Source organism: Vespa mandarinia, unplaced genomic scaffold (assembly GCF_050613455.1).
Source record: "Vespa mandarinia isolate Hongniang unplaced genomic scaffold, ASM5061345v1 scaffold_57, whole genome shotgun sequence".
NCBI classification, from domain to species: Eukaryota; Metazoa; Arthropoda; class Insecta; order Hymenoptera; family Vespidae; genus Vespa; species Vespa mandarinia.
In genome coordinates, this window is record NW_028197191.1 from 275460 (window position 1) to 294264 (window position 18805).

Sequence of the window (18805 nt, forward strand, 5' to 3'; positions counted from 1 at the left end):
GAATCAACTGTTTATAAAATGTTGAATTTAGATATTCTAAAAAAATACGGGCTCGTTGTATTTTAAGATTTTTGCTATCTGAGTTATGAATTTTTAAATGAAGAATTCAAAATATTGATCGACTCGAGTTCTTGTAAATATATCCGTAACAAGAATTCTACTGTTATGTTTAGTTGACCAATATTAGAAATAGGCTTTGTACATATATTTAGAATGAATCAATGAAAATCTAAAATTCATTTTTATTTACATCATGCCATGCTGGCTATTACGGAGCCTTTAGATAGATTCTAACAACAATAACAAGATTTTGCATATTTGTTTATTTCTTTTATTACTTCATCAACTAGTTGGTTCGTGAAAAACAGTTGGAATAACTGAATCGGTTCAAAACTATTAAAGGATCTGTTACTTTTGATTCTATTGAAAAATTTACTCTAAGTGGCATGTATCCATTCTCTGTAATAATGACCCAATTATCTTTCTTTGAGATGCTTGCGTTATTATCGGTGTCAGATTCAATAATCCCGTACCTTTCGTCTTCGATAAATTATTATTTCGCTGTCGTCATTATTATTCTCAGTATCACGTTTTCTTTAACGAAATTAACATGTGTTGTTCACCTGAGAATCATTTGAATCCTTAAGATTTGTGAAAAATATTATAGGTTTTATGGCATATCAATGGTTATGCGTGTAAATGGAATTTATCCTTATATTTGGTCGTTATAATGAGCGCTTTATCTTCGTTAGTTTCCACCACGTGGAGGAGCTTCGTCTTATCGTCATTTCTATCACACTGCACTATACTCGAGTGTTCTCAATGGTAAGCGCTGCTGTTCGTAATGATGACGATGGTGATGATGTTGCTCTTGCTCTTATTTTTGTTGTTGAACCTTCTCTGTGATTGAAAATATCGGAATGGAAAAAGAATGTTTTCCCGAAATAGAAAAGAATTTTGCCTAGAAATAGTATCCGTGGATTCTTCTGTACTCTTGAACAATGAGTGACAAAATGGAGTGAACTTGTTATTGTGTTGAAAAACGTTTCGTTCAATAGATAAAGGCCTGATGATTCCTACTCATTATTCAAATTTAATCTTCTCAAAGTTCATTACCTTTGTTTCTACAATCCTTACATTCTGCGTTTTTTGCTTGTGCTGACATCCTCTTTTCGCAATCTCGATAACGTACAAGTTTTATTCCCATTATTCTCCTTCAAAAGTAGATCATCAGAAAGATTTGTTTCCAATGTACGATCCTTCGTTTCTTTGTTATCTATTTTTTCCCACATGAAGTAATTCGCCGAAGTAGACGGAATTGACGATAAAAATCCTCGGCGAAAGGGAAGTTAAAAAGTTAAATTTCTTTTGAAATAAATTGATTGAGAAGATTGCTTCGGACCCGTCGTTCTTAATATTCAAAGTTATAAATTAATGACCATTTTGTTCGACCCTCAAATGAGCTGATTCTTCAAGGAAGTTGGAAGAAATTCTACAGAATTTTTTGAAACTTGTACGTTCACATTTACGAGATGATTACTAAGACATCTCGTAAATGTGAGCGTCAAAATATATTGAGGAATTTTTGTGAATGAAAGTACTGCTTTCGTTATTGAGATATTGCTCTCCCGCGAAGCCTTGATTCTCCATCTGAAATAAAAGAATCGATTCGATCAGTTTTCGAACTTAATTTAATCGAAAGAACAAATTGATTTGCCTCGAATAATTCGATTAAGATGCATGATTCTTAATGCAGAACTCGAAGGTAAAGCGGAAGAAGATAAGTATGTTTCGATTCAATATGCCAATTTAAAATTATACGTATAAATTTATACGCATTTCACAAGCGTTAAAGGTTTGCTTCCAAATATAATTAATGATTTAGCGAGCTACATTGTCCTTCGGATTGCCTATTATTGTTTTCCCGTTAAACGATTAGTTTTTCTTCTCTTTGCTAACTCGATTAGAAGTACTAATGAAGTGTTCATCGAATGTGGATATTGAAGAGTCTTACGTTCCCATGATGATCTGTATAATCGTTAAATGGATTAATCACGATGCATCTACAATTTTGACGATTCGATTTTAATTACGTTTATTAGCTTGTCCTCCTGTCAATATCTATCGAAGTAAAATTTGTTTATGAAAATGCATTTTTAGTTGCATTAAACAAAAGGAGAAAGAAAAAAAAAGAAGAATTCTTTTATCGTTTATTATTATTAAATCATCTGCCCCTAGATCCGGTTCTTATTAGTCGAGGTCGTTCGCATTTTCTACTTGATACAGGTGTCGCCTCTTTATCGATTCGCATACGGCTTTATCTTTGATGTCGTCTTCCGTTTCTTTATCGATATCATCTTTGTTCCCTTTATTTATTTCTGCATGGGTTGGAATAGCATTAAAAAGATTTAGTTGTGATTCATTGCCATCATTTACATCCAATGTAATTGAAGTGTCTGTTTTCATATCTCTATTTGGTAGCGCTTTCGAGAAAACGTAGTTCTCCTGATTATCTTCATCATCGATACCATTAATTTGTTTTCTTGCAGAATGTCTTCGGCGGTGATGGTTTACTGGAACATTATTGTGGTCTTGGATTGGACCATTTTTGTCACAATAAATGAATAGTTCCGGAAGAATGTAGCCTGAATTTAATTTACTCAGAATTGAGTCTTCTGCTTATGAAATAAGTTCTGTAATTAAGCTGTCGTTTGTACGATTAATGTTGCTACAGTATTTTCTGGTTGTTTTGAGAGAAAAACAGTCAATTCTATTGATGTTGGCATTGTTGTAAATGGTCTCGTTTTTTATTCTCCTTTTATAATCTGATTCAGCGGTTCTGTGCGTTCTTAGGCATGATCTCATGCAAGATCTTTCAAATCTTCTTATTTTTTCAATTATAGTTGCACCTATATATTCCATATATAGGAGGATATATATTCCATAATATAGGAGCTGCATAAGTTAAAATAGATCTCACCAGTAGTCCATTTTGGCTTTAGTAGCAAGATTTTTATTGTAAAGAATTTTTGAATTCAGCTTGAAAGTTTTATCTAATTGAATCGAGTAGTGTTTATTCAGACTTAACAGATGATCTAGATGAACTCCCAAATATTTTACGATGCGTTTCTTCGGTATCTCAGTTAATTCGTTGTGGGTATCAATAGTTGTTAATTTTAAACTATCTATTTTTTTAACTGCAGAGTATTAGATTTGTTTAACTGGTCTTCTGAAAAAAATTAATTCGCCTTTACTTGGGTTGATTTTTAAATTCCAGTTTTTGTAATAACTATTAATGTCGTTGATGACTGCCTGTAATGTGTATCTGATTTTATTTATGTCCTTGACTGCTTTATAAATTATTAAATCGTCTGCATAAGCGATTAAGTGTAATTTATTAGAGTTGTTCATGGCAAACTTGTTGATTGGTTCACTGTTGAATAGGATTGGTGATGTAACGGTTCCTTGCTGTAACCCCTCTATTATTTTGAAGGACTTTGATGAGAAATTGATGCTGTCCAACGTGCGAAGTGTCTTCCCTTCAATCAGTAGAATCAGTAGAATTAAACCAACAGGAAATTTATAATCGTTTAGCTTATGTATAAGTCCGTTTTTCCATATAGAATCGAACGCTTTTTATAAGTCCAACAATACAGCACCAATGGCGTATTCATTATGGAAGTAGTTATTCAGATCGGAAGTTAGTTTGTATATAGCGTAGTCCTCAATATAGAGTAGTGGATAAATTAGATTTAAATCCAAATTGATTATTCGGAATGATTTTATGAGTATTAATGTGATCCATGTTTTCTTGTTAATTTTTTCGAATATTTTACTTATGTTCATAGTAAGACTAATAGGTCTGTAACTTTGTGGTTCTTCTGGATTTTCCCTTTTTTTGAAATCAGTAGAACTTTTACTTGTTTCCATCCATTCCTTCCATTTTATCTTATTTGGATAATATGCATTATTTATGGCGTTGTTGAAAATTATTGTGTACTCGGTAATTATTGATAGTGGTAAATTTTTGATGACTTGATGGAATTTTGTCAAGACCATAAGAAATTTTATTTTTTAAATTCCTGATAATCGTTCCGACTTCGGTGAACGAGATGAAATATTTTATTTCATTCTTGTTTTGTAGCGGATCATGTGCTGGAAATTGATCAGAAAAAATCATGAAGGTAGATTTGGTATTCCTCATTCTTCGTAAAATATCATGGTACTTGTGTGCGGTATCATCTGCTTTATTTTTAGTGATGATATTTTCATTAGTGTATCTTGGCGAATTGATTTTCTCTAGTGCCCATGACCTCTAATTTTATCATTGGATCAGTGATATGTATTTCATTTTCATAATCTAATTGCGGCATTTTTCTACCAATCTCTTGATTGAATTAGTTTTTGTTTAAATCAAGTCGGAAATTTTCAATACAGATGTGTTTTTGTGGTCTTAAATATTTGTTGTTGGTCGGAAAAATTTCGTTTGCTTCTTTGTAGTTTATTTTTTTGGCTATTGATGACCAATATGATGTAACAGATTTTGATATTTCTATTTGTAGTCGTTTATTAATTGCTTTAATTGTTCTTTTAATACGGTATGTTTCCTGTTTGCTATGGTTATGTGGGCTTCGGTATCTAATGAAGTGTAATCTCGTTATTAGAAAGGACTTTGTTGAATGTAACTTCTTGATATTGTTGCTAATGTATTCCTGGCAATAGTCATTTTTATTTGCTTGATTTTTAGGTATGATTTGCCTAATGGATTTGGTAATTACTTGTTCGAGATTCATAATGCTTTCATGTATTTCTTCTATTGAGAGATTTCTATTTGTGAGCAGTTGGTTATTATTCTGTAATTTCGAGTCAATGTGTTTAGCAAACTTACCCCAATTCACTCTTTCGAAACTGTAGGTGGTTAATCTAAGTGGTTCCAGTGGTACGCCTTGGAAAAGCGTGTCTGTATCTATTTTATCACGTTGACTGCCGTGGGCCAGTCACCAAAGACTGGCACTCGACTTGACTGCAGCGCCGTGGAGGCCACTGGTAACCAGCGACGCGACGAATAGTGAAAATTAGCACTATTCCTACCGACACTTCACGTATACCTATTCCTACCGCGGCCGGTCAAATGACTGGTCTTTCACAACTTATATTTTTCAATATTGAATGCAAACCAATAGCCAGCTTACCAGTATAAAAAAATTATTTTCTTTTATAGAAGAGTACATAGTCTACGTTTTTTTCTTTTTCGTCGCATTTTTTACAAATGGGCTTCTCAACTGTACATTTTCCGCATATGTACTTTTTACATTTTAGACAGATTTTGTTCGTCATATTATCTTTACAATACCTTATCTGACATGTTTTCCGTTCACGGGAACCTGTACTTGTACTTGCGATGGGTATTGTTTGATTTTCTTTGCCGAGCTCTTGTTGCTATTCGATGGCAAGTTCTTCTGCCAATTGGAATAGAAATTCCTGTCTTGTAAATTTCTCCTCCCATAGTTTCTTTATAAAACACCCATGCATTTATCCCGTCTAAATCCAAGATATTAAAAAATACTTGCAAAGGCCATCTCCAAGATTTAGATTTTACTGAATAATTTCTGGCCATTTGGTCGGTCACATCTACGCCAAATTTGGTGCTATTATACAATTGAATTGTCTCCGGTGTTCGGGTGTCATTTTCTTCAACTTGTATGGGGTTGTGCATTGAACTGAGAATTAGAACTTTCTTTCTTGGTTTGGCTTTGTAAATTGTCAACATACAATTAATTAAGCGATATAGTTTGGTTGAGAAAAGTGCCATGTCGTCGTTTTTCAGTTTTGCCAGTCTTAGTAGCTCTTTTCTATTTGCTCTAATTGTCCCAATAATCGTAGTTTTTTTTGCTAAAAGTTTTATTGCTAAAGGTAGGCTTGTAAAGAAGTTGTCCGTGTTTATATTTTTTCCACATCCTACATACGGTTCTGCTAATTTCATAGTGATAAATTTTCCAAGAGGAACTGAGGGTTTTCTACTTTCATCTTTTCCCAAATATGGAAAGCCGTTTATTATATATTTGTTACGTACATCGGATGCTAACCAAAATTTTATACCAAATTTGTCCGGTTTATTGGGCATGTATTGAGTGAATCTACACCTTGCTTTCGTTGGAAACAATTGTTCGTCAATAATAATATATTGTTAGTCAATAGTAATATATACCGGTTTATAACAATTTTGACTTTTGTCAATAAAGTTGTACCAAACTTCGGAAATCGTAGCGAATTTATCGGTTTGTAACCGTTGGCTTCGTTGATTTTTGTCGTCAAATCGAATAAATCTCATTCCGTAAAGTCATGTCTACTCATAGTATTTGAGAAAAAAGGCGAGCCCCACTTTTTATTCCATAGAAGTGCTGTATATTCTTAGCCTCATATGTGCCGCGTGCATATAGAATTGCAAAAAATGCATATAACTTTGCAGTAGACAGTTTCCATTTATATTCCAACACTCTAAATGCCTCTGCCTCTGTGTACTTTCTTATAAGTTCAATATAAGTTCAATTATATTCTTATCAATTATTACAGAAAATGCCGTCCTAACTTCGTCTTTCATAATATTACTGTTTACTATTACTATTTACTATTACTGTTTACCCAGTCGGGCCTGATGTTTCTCTAAAAATATTATGACCAGGTGTTCTTCCAGGATTAGACTCTATTTTTTACTTCCTGCCAAACAGTTCCGTCCATCGGAATTTTACTTGCCTCTTCCTCATTCTCACTATCGGAACTAACTAAAAATCTTCTTTTTCGTCGTCTACGTACGTTCGAAATATTCTCTTCGTTCTCATTGGTGTTCGAATCGGTTTCAAGTGGATCATAATTTTCCGTATTGTTATTTTCCATATCCAGAATTTCCTGATCATCTTCAGAACATTCTGCATCGATATCATTTATTCTCTCTAATAATACATTCGCACTCCTCAAACGTCTTGACATTTTGGAGTAAATATTCAACGGAGAAAATAAAAACTAAAATATGAAATTGTAAATCAAAATAGATAAAAAAATGAATAAAAGATAAAATGTGAAATTTACTGCGACGTATTGTTAGTCTTGTTCACTATTTTAAATACGATATAAAATATTACAAAATAATAATAAAAGACTGCCAAGTGTGCTCTTTATGACTTTCACATTTCGATGCACTCTGTTCGTGTCGCAAGACTATACTGATTTGAATTCGTGAGAAGACGTCTATACATTTCCTTCAGTTATAAGTTTATTTATTTTACGTCATAGTAGATAAAATGGCGTAAGAACATTCGAGGATCTGGATCGTATCGGATATCAATCAAGCAAATAAACACCGCTAACCCGATAGTCGAGCCAGAACTGTAAACACTTGGAAGTGCTGTAAACCATTTTCTGGAAGGCACTTCTCGGATAAAATCGTGCCACAACTACATTACCTTTCGTTTGTAACGACTTTATAGTTTTGGCATTGAATCTTAGAGAGTAACTATTACAAAAATGTATAAATCGTACTACCGGTCAAATGACCGGTCGTGGTAGATAAGACAGACTACAAATTTTTCTCAGAAAATAAACAATAAAAAAATAAGTGAATATTGAAAAATGTATCATACATATATATGGGGAAAAGTCGTAAAGTTTAAAGGTGATTCACTTACGTTGAATGTAGGAAATTCCAATCGAAAATTTAAAAACGGTCATTTGACCGGTCCTGGTAGGAATAGTGTTAGGGTAAACATCGATCCAATAAATTTTTTAAATAATACCATTGATTCTGTAGTGGTTTAAAGAAATGAATTCCGTACAGAACATGTAATTATAATTTTATTTATACAAGAAAATATACATATTATCTGTGCACATAACGGTGAGTCACATTGAGACACGGTAGGCAAAGAAAAGATGAACTAGGACAGTCGCCACTTTTTTAGTTATTCTTTGCTCTCATTTTTATTAGCTGTTTTGAATTTTTTTCGTAGCACTTTTTGCAAAATCGCCTTACATTTCCCATACTTTCCGGTTCTCTTTTAAGTTCATGACGACGTTTTTTCTGTACGCAATTTCTTGATAAAATGGAATCTTCATCATCAAAACATTTCACTCAATACATCGCTAACTTCTTTCTAAAATCGACGACTGAAATATTTTTTCAAGTTGCTTGTTTGTATAACACCATTGAATTTACAACACAAGTATTCAGCAAAAGCTCTATTACCAATTTTCTGTGCCACTTTATAGTTTTTTGCAATGGTGAACTATAAGCAGTTATTTGATCAGACAGATCAACTGAAGATTTCCCTAAATTATAATCTACTACCATTTTTGGCTTCTCATACGGCCGAAATGGTCTACAGTGCCTTGGGGGCTACCGGTGACCCCTACCACGAAAATTGCATAAGACACGTTTATACAGCTCACCTTATCTGCTGTAAATAATATTTGAACATAATATGCATCGCATAATAAAAAATTTATGTTGGCTTCTTGCGCAAGTCACGTAAAATTCGCGCGGCAACCAACGTGTTAAAGGTTAATGCGTTGTGTGTTTTATTTTGTTATTATATATATAAATCCAGAATCTCTATTCTGCTGTCAGCGATGCCGTAGTCAAAATAGGAGCTGCTTCTAATGTATGTGGGATTGGCTGTCGAAAAGATCGTTGTTTTGAATTGAATACCGTTATTTTGTTCCCATTGATGTAGGCGTCTACCTCTATCGTTTATGTAGTCTTATCTCCCAATATGTGTTTCTTGCATTTAAGTCTCCCGCAATGATGAAGTATAGGTCGTTGTCATCTAATCTGAAGTCTTTAAATAATTGATCTAGTTCTGTTATAAATGTGTTTTTTGATGATTGTGTTGCATATATGCTGAATATGACTGATTTATTTGCGTTTATCATTATTCTCACAGCTGAGTATTCTATTATCTTGTATTTCTTTGGCTGCGTGTTTGCATATGTTTACATATTTGATATTATTGTTTATTACTATTGCTGTACCATCTTCATTGGAATTTATTGCTCTATCTGATTTGATTATGTCATAATTGTAAAATTTTAGTTTATATTTATTATTTAGTTTACTTTCTGATATCGTTACAATATCATATCTATACTCATCTAAGTATTTTTGTAAATCTAATCTCTTTTTTAACGAGCAAAGTGAGTTCACATTTATAGTGGACATTTTCAGTATGTTATCTATTTTAGTATTTACTCTTATTCTACCTACTATTGTGACATGTAGTCGATTCTCATTATGTTTTGAATAATTTTGTTATTCAACTTCAATTCAATAAGTTGCTCTTTTATTTCCTTTAAACTATCTTTAATCCTTTGATCCTTTGATTCTGGATGTTGGCTATCAGCTACTCAGCGCTACTTTGTGGTAGAAACGTGCATTTACAGATCCTCAATGCAATTACAGATTATTTAGTATGGTTTTGGAACTAACTAACATATTATAATGATATTGGACTTAAATGAATTGGTTGAAATCGAGAAATGTATATAATATCTCGGATCTATTAGCTGAGGTGATAAACGAAAATATGTTTCTTTGTAAACAAAGGAATAAATCTTTATTTGTTAATTAATAATTAATTGCTATTTACAGTCTTACCTGTGAACAAAGAAACGACAATTCACGTTTATTATTCACAATACTTAAATTTTTTTGGTATATTATCTTTTATAAAATTTCTTTGCAGTTTCTCATGCTACTTCTCTCGTCTAAGTTCTATTTCCTAATGCCCGTTTCTCTTCCAAATCTAACGTTTTTGTAGATTATTTGTAGATTTGTAGATAACAAAAGACAATGGAAGGGCTGGACATGAGATGCGCGGCAAATCTACCTTAAGAAAGTATATTTTCTTTACATGTATATTTGTGAAAAATCAATATTTTATTTGTTATAATTTTGTACAATGTGTTAAACTTTAAAACACTCCCCAAAATGCATTGAAGGCTGATTAGTGCACGTTTGACAATAATATGTTGTTTGACGCCTGCCACCAGGTGTTTTCCTGTCAGAACAAACAATGCAATCCCGTTTTCTTTGTCCCACATCAGGAATTTGTAGTTTATTCTCTAATCTATTGTCCGCAGAAGATGAGGATGGACGCATTCTCGATTCACGAAAATCACCCCTCAACTGGTCAATGAGTGCCTTGATAAACTTGTGGTGCGTCATTGGCGTTACATTATTTGTTTGTTTTGAGATATGATAAATAATGTATAAGTTAATGACACACATTACCAACTTCCAAAAAAACCGTCATGTTGCGGTGTGTTTTCTTCCGTACCACTTTCATCACTATCGCTATCTATGCAGTCTCTTTGTCGCCTTGTTGCTTGGACGATATCACTATCACTGCTATCGTTTTCTTCTAGAGTTAGTCTTTCTAACATATTTGTGTAAATGTCTACCTGGAGCTCATCTTCACTACTACTTGTGTCATGAGACTCATTCGTGTTTGAACGTTTTGCCATTGTTCTAATAAAAAATATGAATAAATACATGGGTTAAAAATTTCTAATTGTTATTACTAACTCACAAGATGATATTTACCAAAAAAACTTTTACTAAACAATTTATTTACCAAGAGAAGAATCACTTTTCCGATTTTCTCACTCGTTAGATCTATCTATACCGGGCGACGCTTCAAACCAGACTGAGTTCAGCTTTAAAAATGTTTTCCTCCAGATTTAGACTTGATTATTTATGATTATAAATCTCACTATACAGTGCGTGCTATGTTTGCATACCGACCTTTATTCTACAAACATGCCTTATTGCTCTTTTCAAGTGGCGCCTTTGAAGTGCTCGGACCGTCGTGAGCACGCTTATCGCTTTCTTGTATGACACAAAACTTGTTGACATTTCTTCGTATATATCTTAGCAATTTTACTATATTTTGATTTGATTTCTTGTGCCATTTCAAGAAAAAACTTCAGGGAAACATGCATGTCTCAAAAAGTTGCGCTGAAATAACTCAATTACCCATAATCACTGATCAACTTTAATGTCCCATGAGAGGGGACAGCGGAATGCAAAGGGTTAAACATAGCTAATATTTGGTTTGTGCCATTGTAATTGTTTTCGTTATTAACATGAGCTTCTTGAGGCTGAATTTTATTGTATTGACTATTATGGTGCGTTGACTGAGGTGCGTTATTAACTGCTGAGGTGTGTTATTGACCGTAATTTGCGCATTTCGGCTTCTCTTTCTCTACAGAATTAACTAAATTGCAATTTCTCAGTTCATGGGGTTGGATACACATTTTACAAATCTGTATCCCATATTACAATTAGCGTTGGCATGACCTATTCTTTGGCAATTTTTGCACTGAAAAATTTTTGATCATTTTAATTTCTTCTTCCTTACTCTTTTGTTGAGCACTATGTTGTTTTTTATGAGTTCATGCGGGTTACTGTTACTATCTATTTGTACAATGAAATGATATCTATCTATGTTTTGCCTATCGAAAATTAGTTTACTGATTTTCGTTATATTAATATTTCTTATGTTTAGCATGTTTAGTGCAGTTATAACATCGGGAATGTCGAAACTATCTCTTATACCTTTTAATAAGAAGGTCTTGCATTTTGTATGCTTTGGTGTGAATGTGTGGAATTTGTAATTTTTGGCTTTTAGTGTAGGTACGCACTTATCATGTGTATCGTTATCCATGGTTATTAGTCTTATCATATCTATATCTAGTTGTTTTAACAAGAAAGCTTCCTTGTTAATATTGCTATTAGTTAGTAGTATAATGGTATCCTTTAGGTTAGACTTCAAAATGTATATGGGGGACATTCGGATTTTGGAGGTTTTCAGCCTTTTGTTTCTCATTGTGGCGCTGTTGGTCTTTTCAGCTATGCACTCTTCCGTGAAACTCATATCATCGGATAGCGGCTCAAATATATTGACTTACTCATAGTTTGGGCTTTGAGTACCGACTGAAAGTTTCGGCGATGGTGTTTTTTTTGGTTTAGGAAATCCCTCGTTCCCTTTATTTTCTTTCTTATATTGCACAATCCCCGCTGGGTCTTGTATTATATATCCTTTTAACAAAAGACCACCGATTAGCACTTCCATCTTATTGGAATAATCAATTATGAGTGCGATTCTTATTAGTTGAGGTCGTTCGCATCCTCTACTTGATACAGGTGTCGCCTCTTTATCGATTCACATACAGCTTTATCTTTGATGTCGTCTTTTGCTTCTTTATCGATATCATCTTTGTTCCGTTCATCTATTTCCGCATTAGTTGGAATAGCATTAGAAAGATTTAGTGGTGATTTATTGCCCATATTCAATGCAATTGAAGTGTCTGTTTTCAAATCACGACTTATAATTGTACTGTTTGTGCTAGTATCCAAGAGAAGATATCTTCTAGAATTATTGTCGAAACCAATAGATCTGTATTCCTTAGCCTTGTTATTCATTTTTCATCGCAATTCTTTAGATACATGTATGTAGACTTTGAATCCAAAGATATGCATGTATTTAAGATCTGGTTTCGTTCCATCCATCTTCAAAAATATTCAGACACTTAACAGATCATAACTATTTAATAATACATAAACTACATTATAACAAGTTTTTAATATTTTGTTGGTTATTGCTTTTGTCTAATTACTGCTCTTAAACGCGTGGGCATATTAGAAAATATTTCTTCTAAATAGTTTTACAGTATACGTCCTCACTCCTGTTTTACGGAGTATTGAATAAAAGTCCTTGGTGAAAAGGGAAATTAAAAAGCTCAATTTCGTTTGAAATATATTGACAGATGATTCCGATCGAATTCCTTTAGACCTCTTATTCTCAATGTTCGAAGTTATAAATTAATGATCATTTCGTTAAAACCTCAAATGAGCTGACTCTTCCGGAAAGTCGGAAGAAATTTTACAGAATTTCTCGCGACTTATATAGATGTTTTCGTGTTTCGATTTGTGTAAATGTCCTCGCCATTTGTATAGAATTGTTGATCGGCATCCATAAATAAATAAAGCCATCGTAAATGTTGTCAACATTGGAGTAACTTAATACACTTTGTAAATCGCTGTATATTTCATATTAAAATATAACTTTTATAATTTTCATATATAAATAGGTATTCGTCATTCGAGATGTGAGTATTTCTCACAGAGTTCTGTAGTGAAAATTTGTGGTAAGTTTTTTCATAAGTGTGTGATGCTGTGACAATAAGAAGATTAGAGACGATAGATGATTCGGGACATTGAGAAAATTTGAAACGATTAGATGATTTTACACAATTCCAGATTTCGAAACGATGAAAAGATTTGAAGCGGTTGAAAAATTTTAAAGTTAACGTCATTTAAAAGAATTTTCGATTGTGCTGCTTTAATAGATGACTACAAATAGTAGGAAGATTCACAAATTATTCTAAGAACTGAAAGTGTTTGTGATTGTAAAATTATTCGAGAAATGTCATAACACGTTCTACGAAACCATGATAAAAAGGATTTAACATGGCATGCAGTTAAATGGCTTCTTATGTAAGAAGATTATAAAGAAAGCATTGTACAATACATCGACCAAGGAAACAAATAAAACATATAGATACATTTAGCAGATATATTTTCATGTCTGTTACTAGAGATCGAACAATTTTAAAAATGCAAATGATTCAGGAAGATGATATTGTCTTTGTTCACTTACTTTTATTTTGCTCTCTGAATTATCAATTGTTTGATGATAATAGTAATAACGAAATGTTAGCATTTTAGATGGTTAATTGGTATATGTAATAGGTGTTATAAATCCCTCTCTGTAAAATAAATCAATCGTGATAGTATTGTTATTTGTATATGTTACGATCATTATGTTTAACGTGAGAGTTTTATTAAATGATCTCTCTATAAAATTCCAGTTCTAAAAGACATCAAAGCGCTACAAAGCGCTTTTGATAAGTTTTGGTCTATCTATAACATATCAGGTCGTCAAACAGAATCTCTAAAAGGTTCTGATCAATGTATTGAATCGTTCTGACAAGGAAATTAAAAAATGTGTTTTTTATAGAGACAAAAAATCCCTTAATCAAAATCAACATATAGTCATTATAATCATAGTTAACGTGTTTCTTCTGCAATTTTTCTGTTCTTCCCTTTCATATCAACTATCTATCATTTGATCAAATTCTATTTATTTTTGATCAGACTAAATGATATTCGTCCATAATTCTTTGGTATAATTTTTATATTTTTTTGCAAACTCCAATCTCATAGCTATGTGCCTTTTTGTAAGCAGCGGCTTTCGAATTGAAATTATAAACGTTTGAAGCAATCGGTCCTTCAGGCAAATTAGTTGCTCGAATGAAGTTCACTTTTACACTGAACTATAAAGCTTTAAAGAAGTAGGTATCCTTTTCCCCTCGGCCATAGAAAGCTTAAACGATCAGTGTACGTAACTCAAACTTAAACTAAAAATTGATTTTTAACGTGTTGGTTAAAGATTTACAATTAGGGATCATGATTAAACTACATTTAAAAATTGAATTTTAACGTTTTGCTTAAACTTTTTGAATTTGGGATCATGATGCCGGAAATTTAGAAGTAAAAATGAAATGGAATTTATAAATTCTTCGCCAATAAAATTCAGCAATTATGACTAGATGTATGTACATGTTGATCCGACTTTAAATTATTGCATCATTAATTGCTAACTGCTTTGCAATAAATATCGTAGGGAAAATCCTGTAATAACGATGCATTTTTTCCTAAAAATATAGATTTTATAGCATTTAAATTCGTGATGAAGTATTCGTTCACGATAAAAATTAAAACTAAAAAGATAAACATATTTTTTGTAAGTAGCATAGTGTATGAAAAAAGATTTAACGGAAAATAATTTATCCTAATATAAATGAAAGCGTAAATTATGATTATGAAAAAAGCAAGTGATAATAAGTCCCAATGCTTGATACATCCAATAAAACCTTTAAATTTTGAAAAATGAGTATTATTTGGAAATGATTATTAACGACAGACGGAGAATGATGTAAAAATCAAAAAAAGAAAATATCTTTGCCATTTTATATGAGTTAGCATGAGCGCTTCAAGGGAATCCTTTAAAATGTATGTTTTTATCCCTAGGATATAAATCTGAAAATAATTATCCCAAACGAGATATTTTATATAAAGAATAATTCACGATCTTCAGATCTTAATTTCCTCGTTAGTTCGTTTCATCTATTATTCGTACAATGGCATTTGATCATAGTAAAATGAATAAATAAACTCGACATTTTGTGAATTTTATCATATGTTTGGAGTAATCTTGAAGAAAAGAAAATATTGCTCGCATGAAATTTTTATCTCTTTTTTCGTTCTTATACTTTCCCTCCAGAAAATAAGATTAAGGACATTTACTTTGGCCGTTTATACAGACACGACGTGATCGTATCGATTATAAGTAAATGTAGAAATTATACGTAAAAAAGATGAATTAGTCGATACTTCGTTATATTAAAGCTGTGGCATCAAATTGCCATATCAGATGTTATCAATCCTCCATATTCAAGTATCATTTCTACCAATTCCCCGTAAATGATTGAATTATAATTAGATATATAATTCTATATAGAAAAGTCTTCCTTGCATCTGAAGGATTATGTATTCTATTAAAAACGGACTAATTTAATTTATTCTAATATCTGCGTTTGATTTTATCGTGAAAATATTTTTTCTAGTAAACCAAATCATTTGACATTACTTTCGATTTTTTGAAATATCCCATACGTTAGCAATTATTCCATTAGTATAAAAGTTAAATCAGATATAAAGTCCACTTTTATGGATCCATTGTAATGGTGAGTTTGTATTAGTCCCATTAGAACACTTGCTGTGATTTCTACTAGTCCATACATGCTGTCGATCCATCCTCGTATAGGTTTCTGATACGTTGATATTACTAGAAAGATTATATTAATTAATATACATTATTTATTGTCTTGTTTGACAAGGATTGTGTTGATAATAACCAATCCCTAGACAAAATATTTCAATCGGTATCCAGTCAGTGTGGAAAATTCTCTGCGACTGTTTTCACACTGTGTAAACATAAATATTTGACTATATTCCGCGTAATTTATAATCAAGCAATTGTGTGAATTTAATTAAGCACATTATTTATTCATTTCATATTTTTTATAAATAAATATCAAACTAAGTAATCGATACTCCCAAATATAAACGTACTGTAAGGTATTATCATCAAGCAATTTCTCATTTATACGGTTCATTAAATATATCAACTTATCAGCACCTATTAATGATTCATAAAATTCCTTCTCGAGTAAATTATGAAAATAATTGGAATAAGCGTTTGATACAAGCACAAAACTTTGAAATATTCAGGATAATAAAGATTTGTTAAAGTCAGATTTTTCATGAAATGAATCTGATTGTTATTACACGTATGAATTTGATTGTTATTATATGCATATAGAGGACAAAGGTGACACCTTCAGTTTTGGCATTTCTTTGAATAAATTTATTGCATCCTCTAGACTTCGAATGTTATTTCTCTGTTACGTTCTTTATTATGAATATGTAGATAAAAACAATCTTTTTGCTAGTTAAACATATGTTAGCCTAGCAATTTATTGTCCAATATTCTTTGTCTTATATCCTGATTATACTGTTTAGTAGAAGCAAATAATTTCAGAGTTGTAAAATGATAATTTACTAATCTCTGTAATAAATATAATTACTAAATGCAACAATACGATAGGATATCCCTGGATTTTCTATGTTTTTCAAGTTCAGTAATGTTTACACATATTCAATGTATACATCAATAAAATGTTCCTCCTCCTTTATAAATTATCAGTAATTGACTATTTTTTACGTTGTCTTTCAAAACATTCTCCCCAAAAATTATGGAAAATTTTTTATCGGTCTCTTTTTTGTCTTAGATTTCTTCTTCTTAGTTATAACACAGAACCATCAATATTTATGCTTATTAGCAATGGTGCTTGTTTTCTAGCTTCAACATGACCATTATTATTGCATAAACAAATCTTTAATCTTCTTTCTAAATTTTGTCAAATTTTTTCATAAAGATTTGATATAGTATGAAAATGACGAAATGCATTTTCAGTTTTTAATTTTAACAATTGTACAGTTCTAATCATCTGTCGTGATTAGTATATTATATGCTTTACTGTTCCCCAAAGAAAAAAATCGTGAGGTATAAGAAAACGAGACAGTCAGAAATGGGGGGCAGGTCTACATCCTATGCAACGAGTTTCTAATATTTCTGTTAACAATTTTCGTACTGGTCTAATAAAATGCGGTGATACAACATCGTGCATAACAAAATTTGGTAGCCGCTATAGTGTGGTATAATTTCCCTTAATACGTTCATCGCTACGTCACCCATATTTGGGTGACGCTCTTCTTGTTCAAGTTCATGGGGTTTCCAGTTGGATTTCTAAAAGAAATTCAATGAAATAAGCAGTGAAATATAAATATAGAATATACAATATAAAAACATTAAAAATATACACATTATATTATACTTTTTATTAATTTATATTTAGGATAACATATTACATTAATAAGTTTTTTCCTTTTTTTTTTGATGCGTAATCAATAGACGATATTTGTCGTTTAAGATTGATTTACTTTATTATATATGAATCGTTCTGCTCTATTACTTTCTTCTATCGCTCAGGAAGCCTCATTATGCCCTCTTTCCAAAATTGTTGAGATTTACTTGCAAAATATTCATCGAGGTGCATTTTTATTTCGCTTTCAGATTTTTTCGTGACATTTATCACGGAGAGAATTTTTTAACGATAGAAAAAAGTAATAATCGGATGGGGCAAGGTACGGAGGATGAGGTAGAATGTTCCAATCAAACTGTAAGAGTTTCTGTCTTACGGCCAACGCAATAGACGGTCTTGCGTTGCCGTGATGAAAAACGACACTTCGTCGGTTCACCAATTTTTGCCGTTTTTCGGCTATGGCGGCTTTCAGTTTATCGAGTTGATTGTAATATTTTGCAGAATTGATCGTTTTATCTTCTGGAAGGAGCTCTTAGTATACTTTTTAGTCCCATCAAATGCACAAAAAAACTTCTTTTGGATGAAATTTTGGTCTTGCAACAGTTGAAGCTCGATTTTTCTTAGACCAAGTGTGTTTTCGATGCACATTTTGATATAAAATCCAAGTCTCCTTTCCAGTAACAAGTCTTTTTAAAAAAGAATTTTTTTTATGTTGCTGAAAAAGCAAATCGCACGTAGAGACGCGGTTCATAAGGTCGGTCTCCGTCAATTGGCGTAGAACTCAAACTTCATTGATTCACATATCCCATCTTGATTACTTGTTTATGTACCATTGTCCTGGGAATGTTAGTGTTATCCACTATCTTGCGCACACTTTATCGTGGATTCTCAGGGAGCATACTCTTGTTGTGGTCCGTATATGTCGTTGCTGGGCGCCGCTACGGTCTTCATCTTTCAAATAAAAATTGCCCTCTCTATATTTCGTAAACCAGTTGTGGACGTTTCTAATAGTCGCAGTACCACTCCCATAAACGGTACAAATCTCATCTGCAGTGTTCTTTACACTACTACCTTTTTCAAAGCAATGAAGCATAACATGCCGCAAATGATTCTTTTGGCTATCCATATTGAACAGCGTAGAAAAAGATTGTAAAAGAGATTTTGTCACCAATGAAACGTACTTTGATAGGGTTATAATAAAGGTTATGGATTGAAATTGATCCCTTAAACGGACAATAGATAA

General features: G+C 32.2%; 1 protein-coding gene, 1 long non-coding RNA gene and 1 pseudogene across 2 annotated transcripts in view; 1 reads left to right on the plus strand and 2 right to left on the minus strand.

The window, feature by feature from the left end:
* LOC118450133 (uncharacterized) overlaps window positions 1-18805 on the plus strand; it is a 32975-nt gene that overhangs the window by 10161 nt on the left and 4009 nt on the right. The gene's annotated exons all lie outside the window — the stretch shown is intronic.
* On the minus strand, window positions 2215-4992 carry LOC146872086 (uncharacterized). Its single transcript, XM_085664427.1, has 2 exons — window positions 4889-4992; window positions 2215-4813 (listed from the first exon to the last, which is right to left on the minus strand). The coding sequence occupies exon 2, from the start codon at window positions 4791-4793 to the stop codon at window positions 4398-4400; it is 396 nt and encodes a 131-aa protein (XP_085520553.1). The 5' UTR covers window positions 4794-4813; window positions 4889-4992; the 3' UTR covers window positions 2215-4397.
* Window positions 5206-6987, minus strand: LOC118450122 (uncharacterized; annotated as a pseudogene).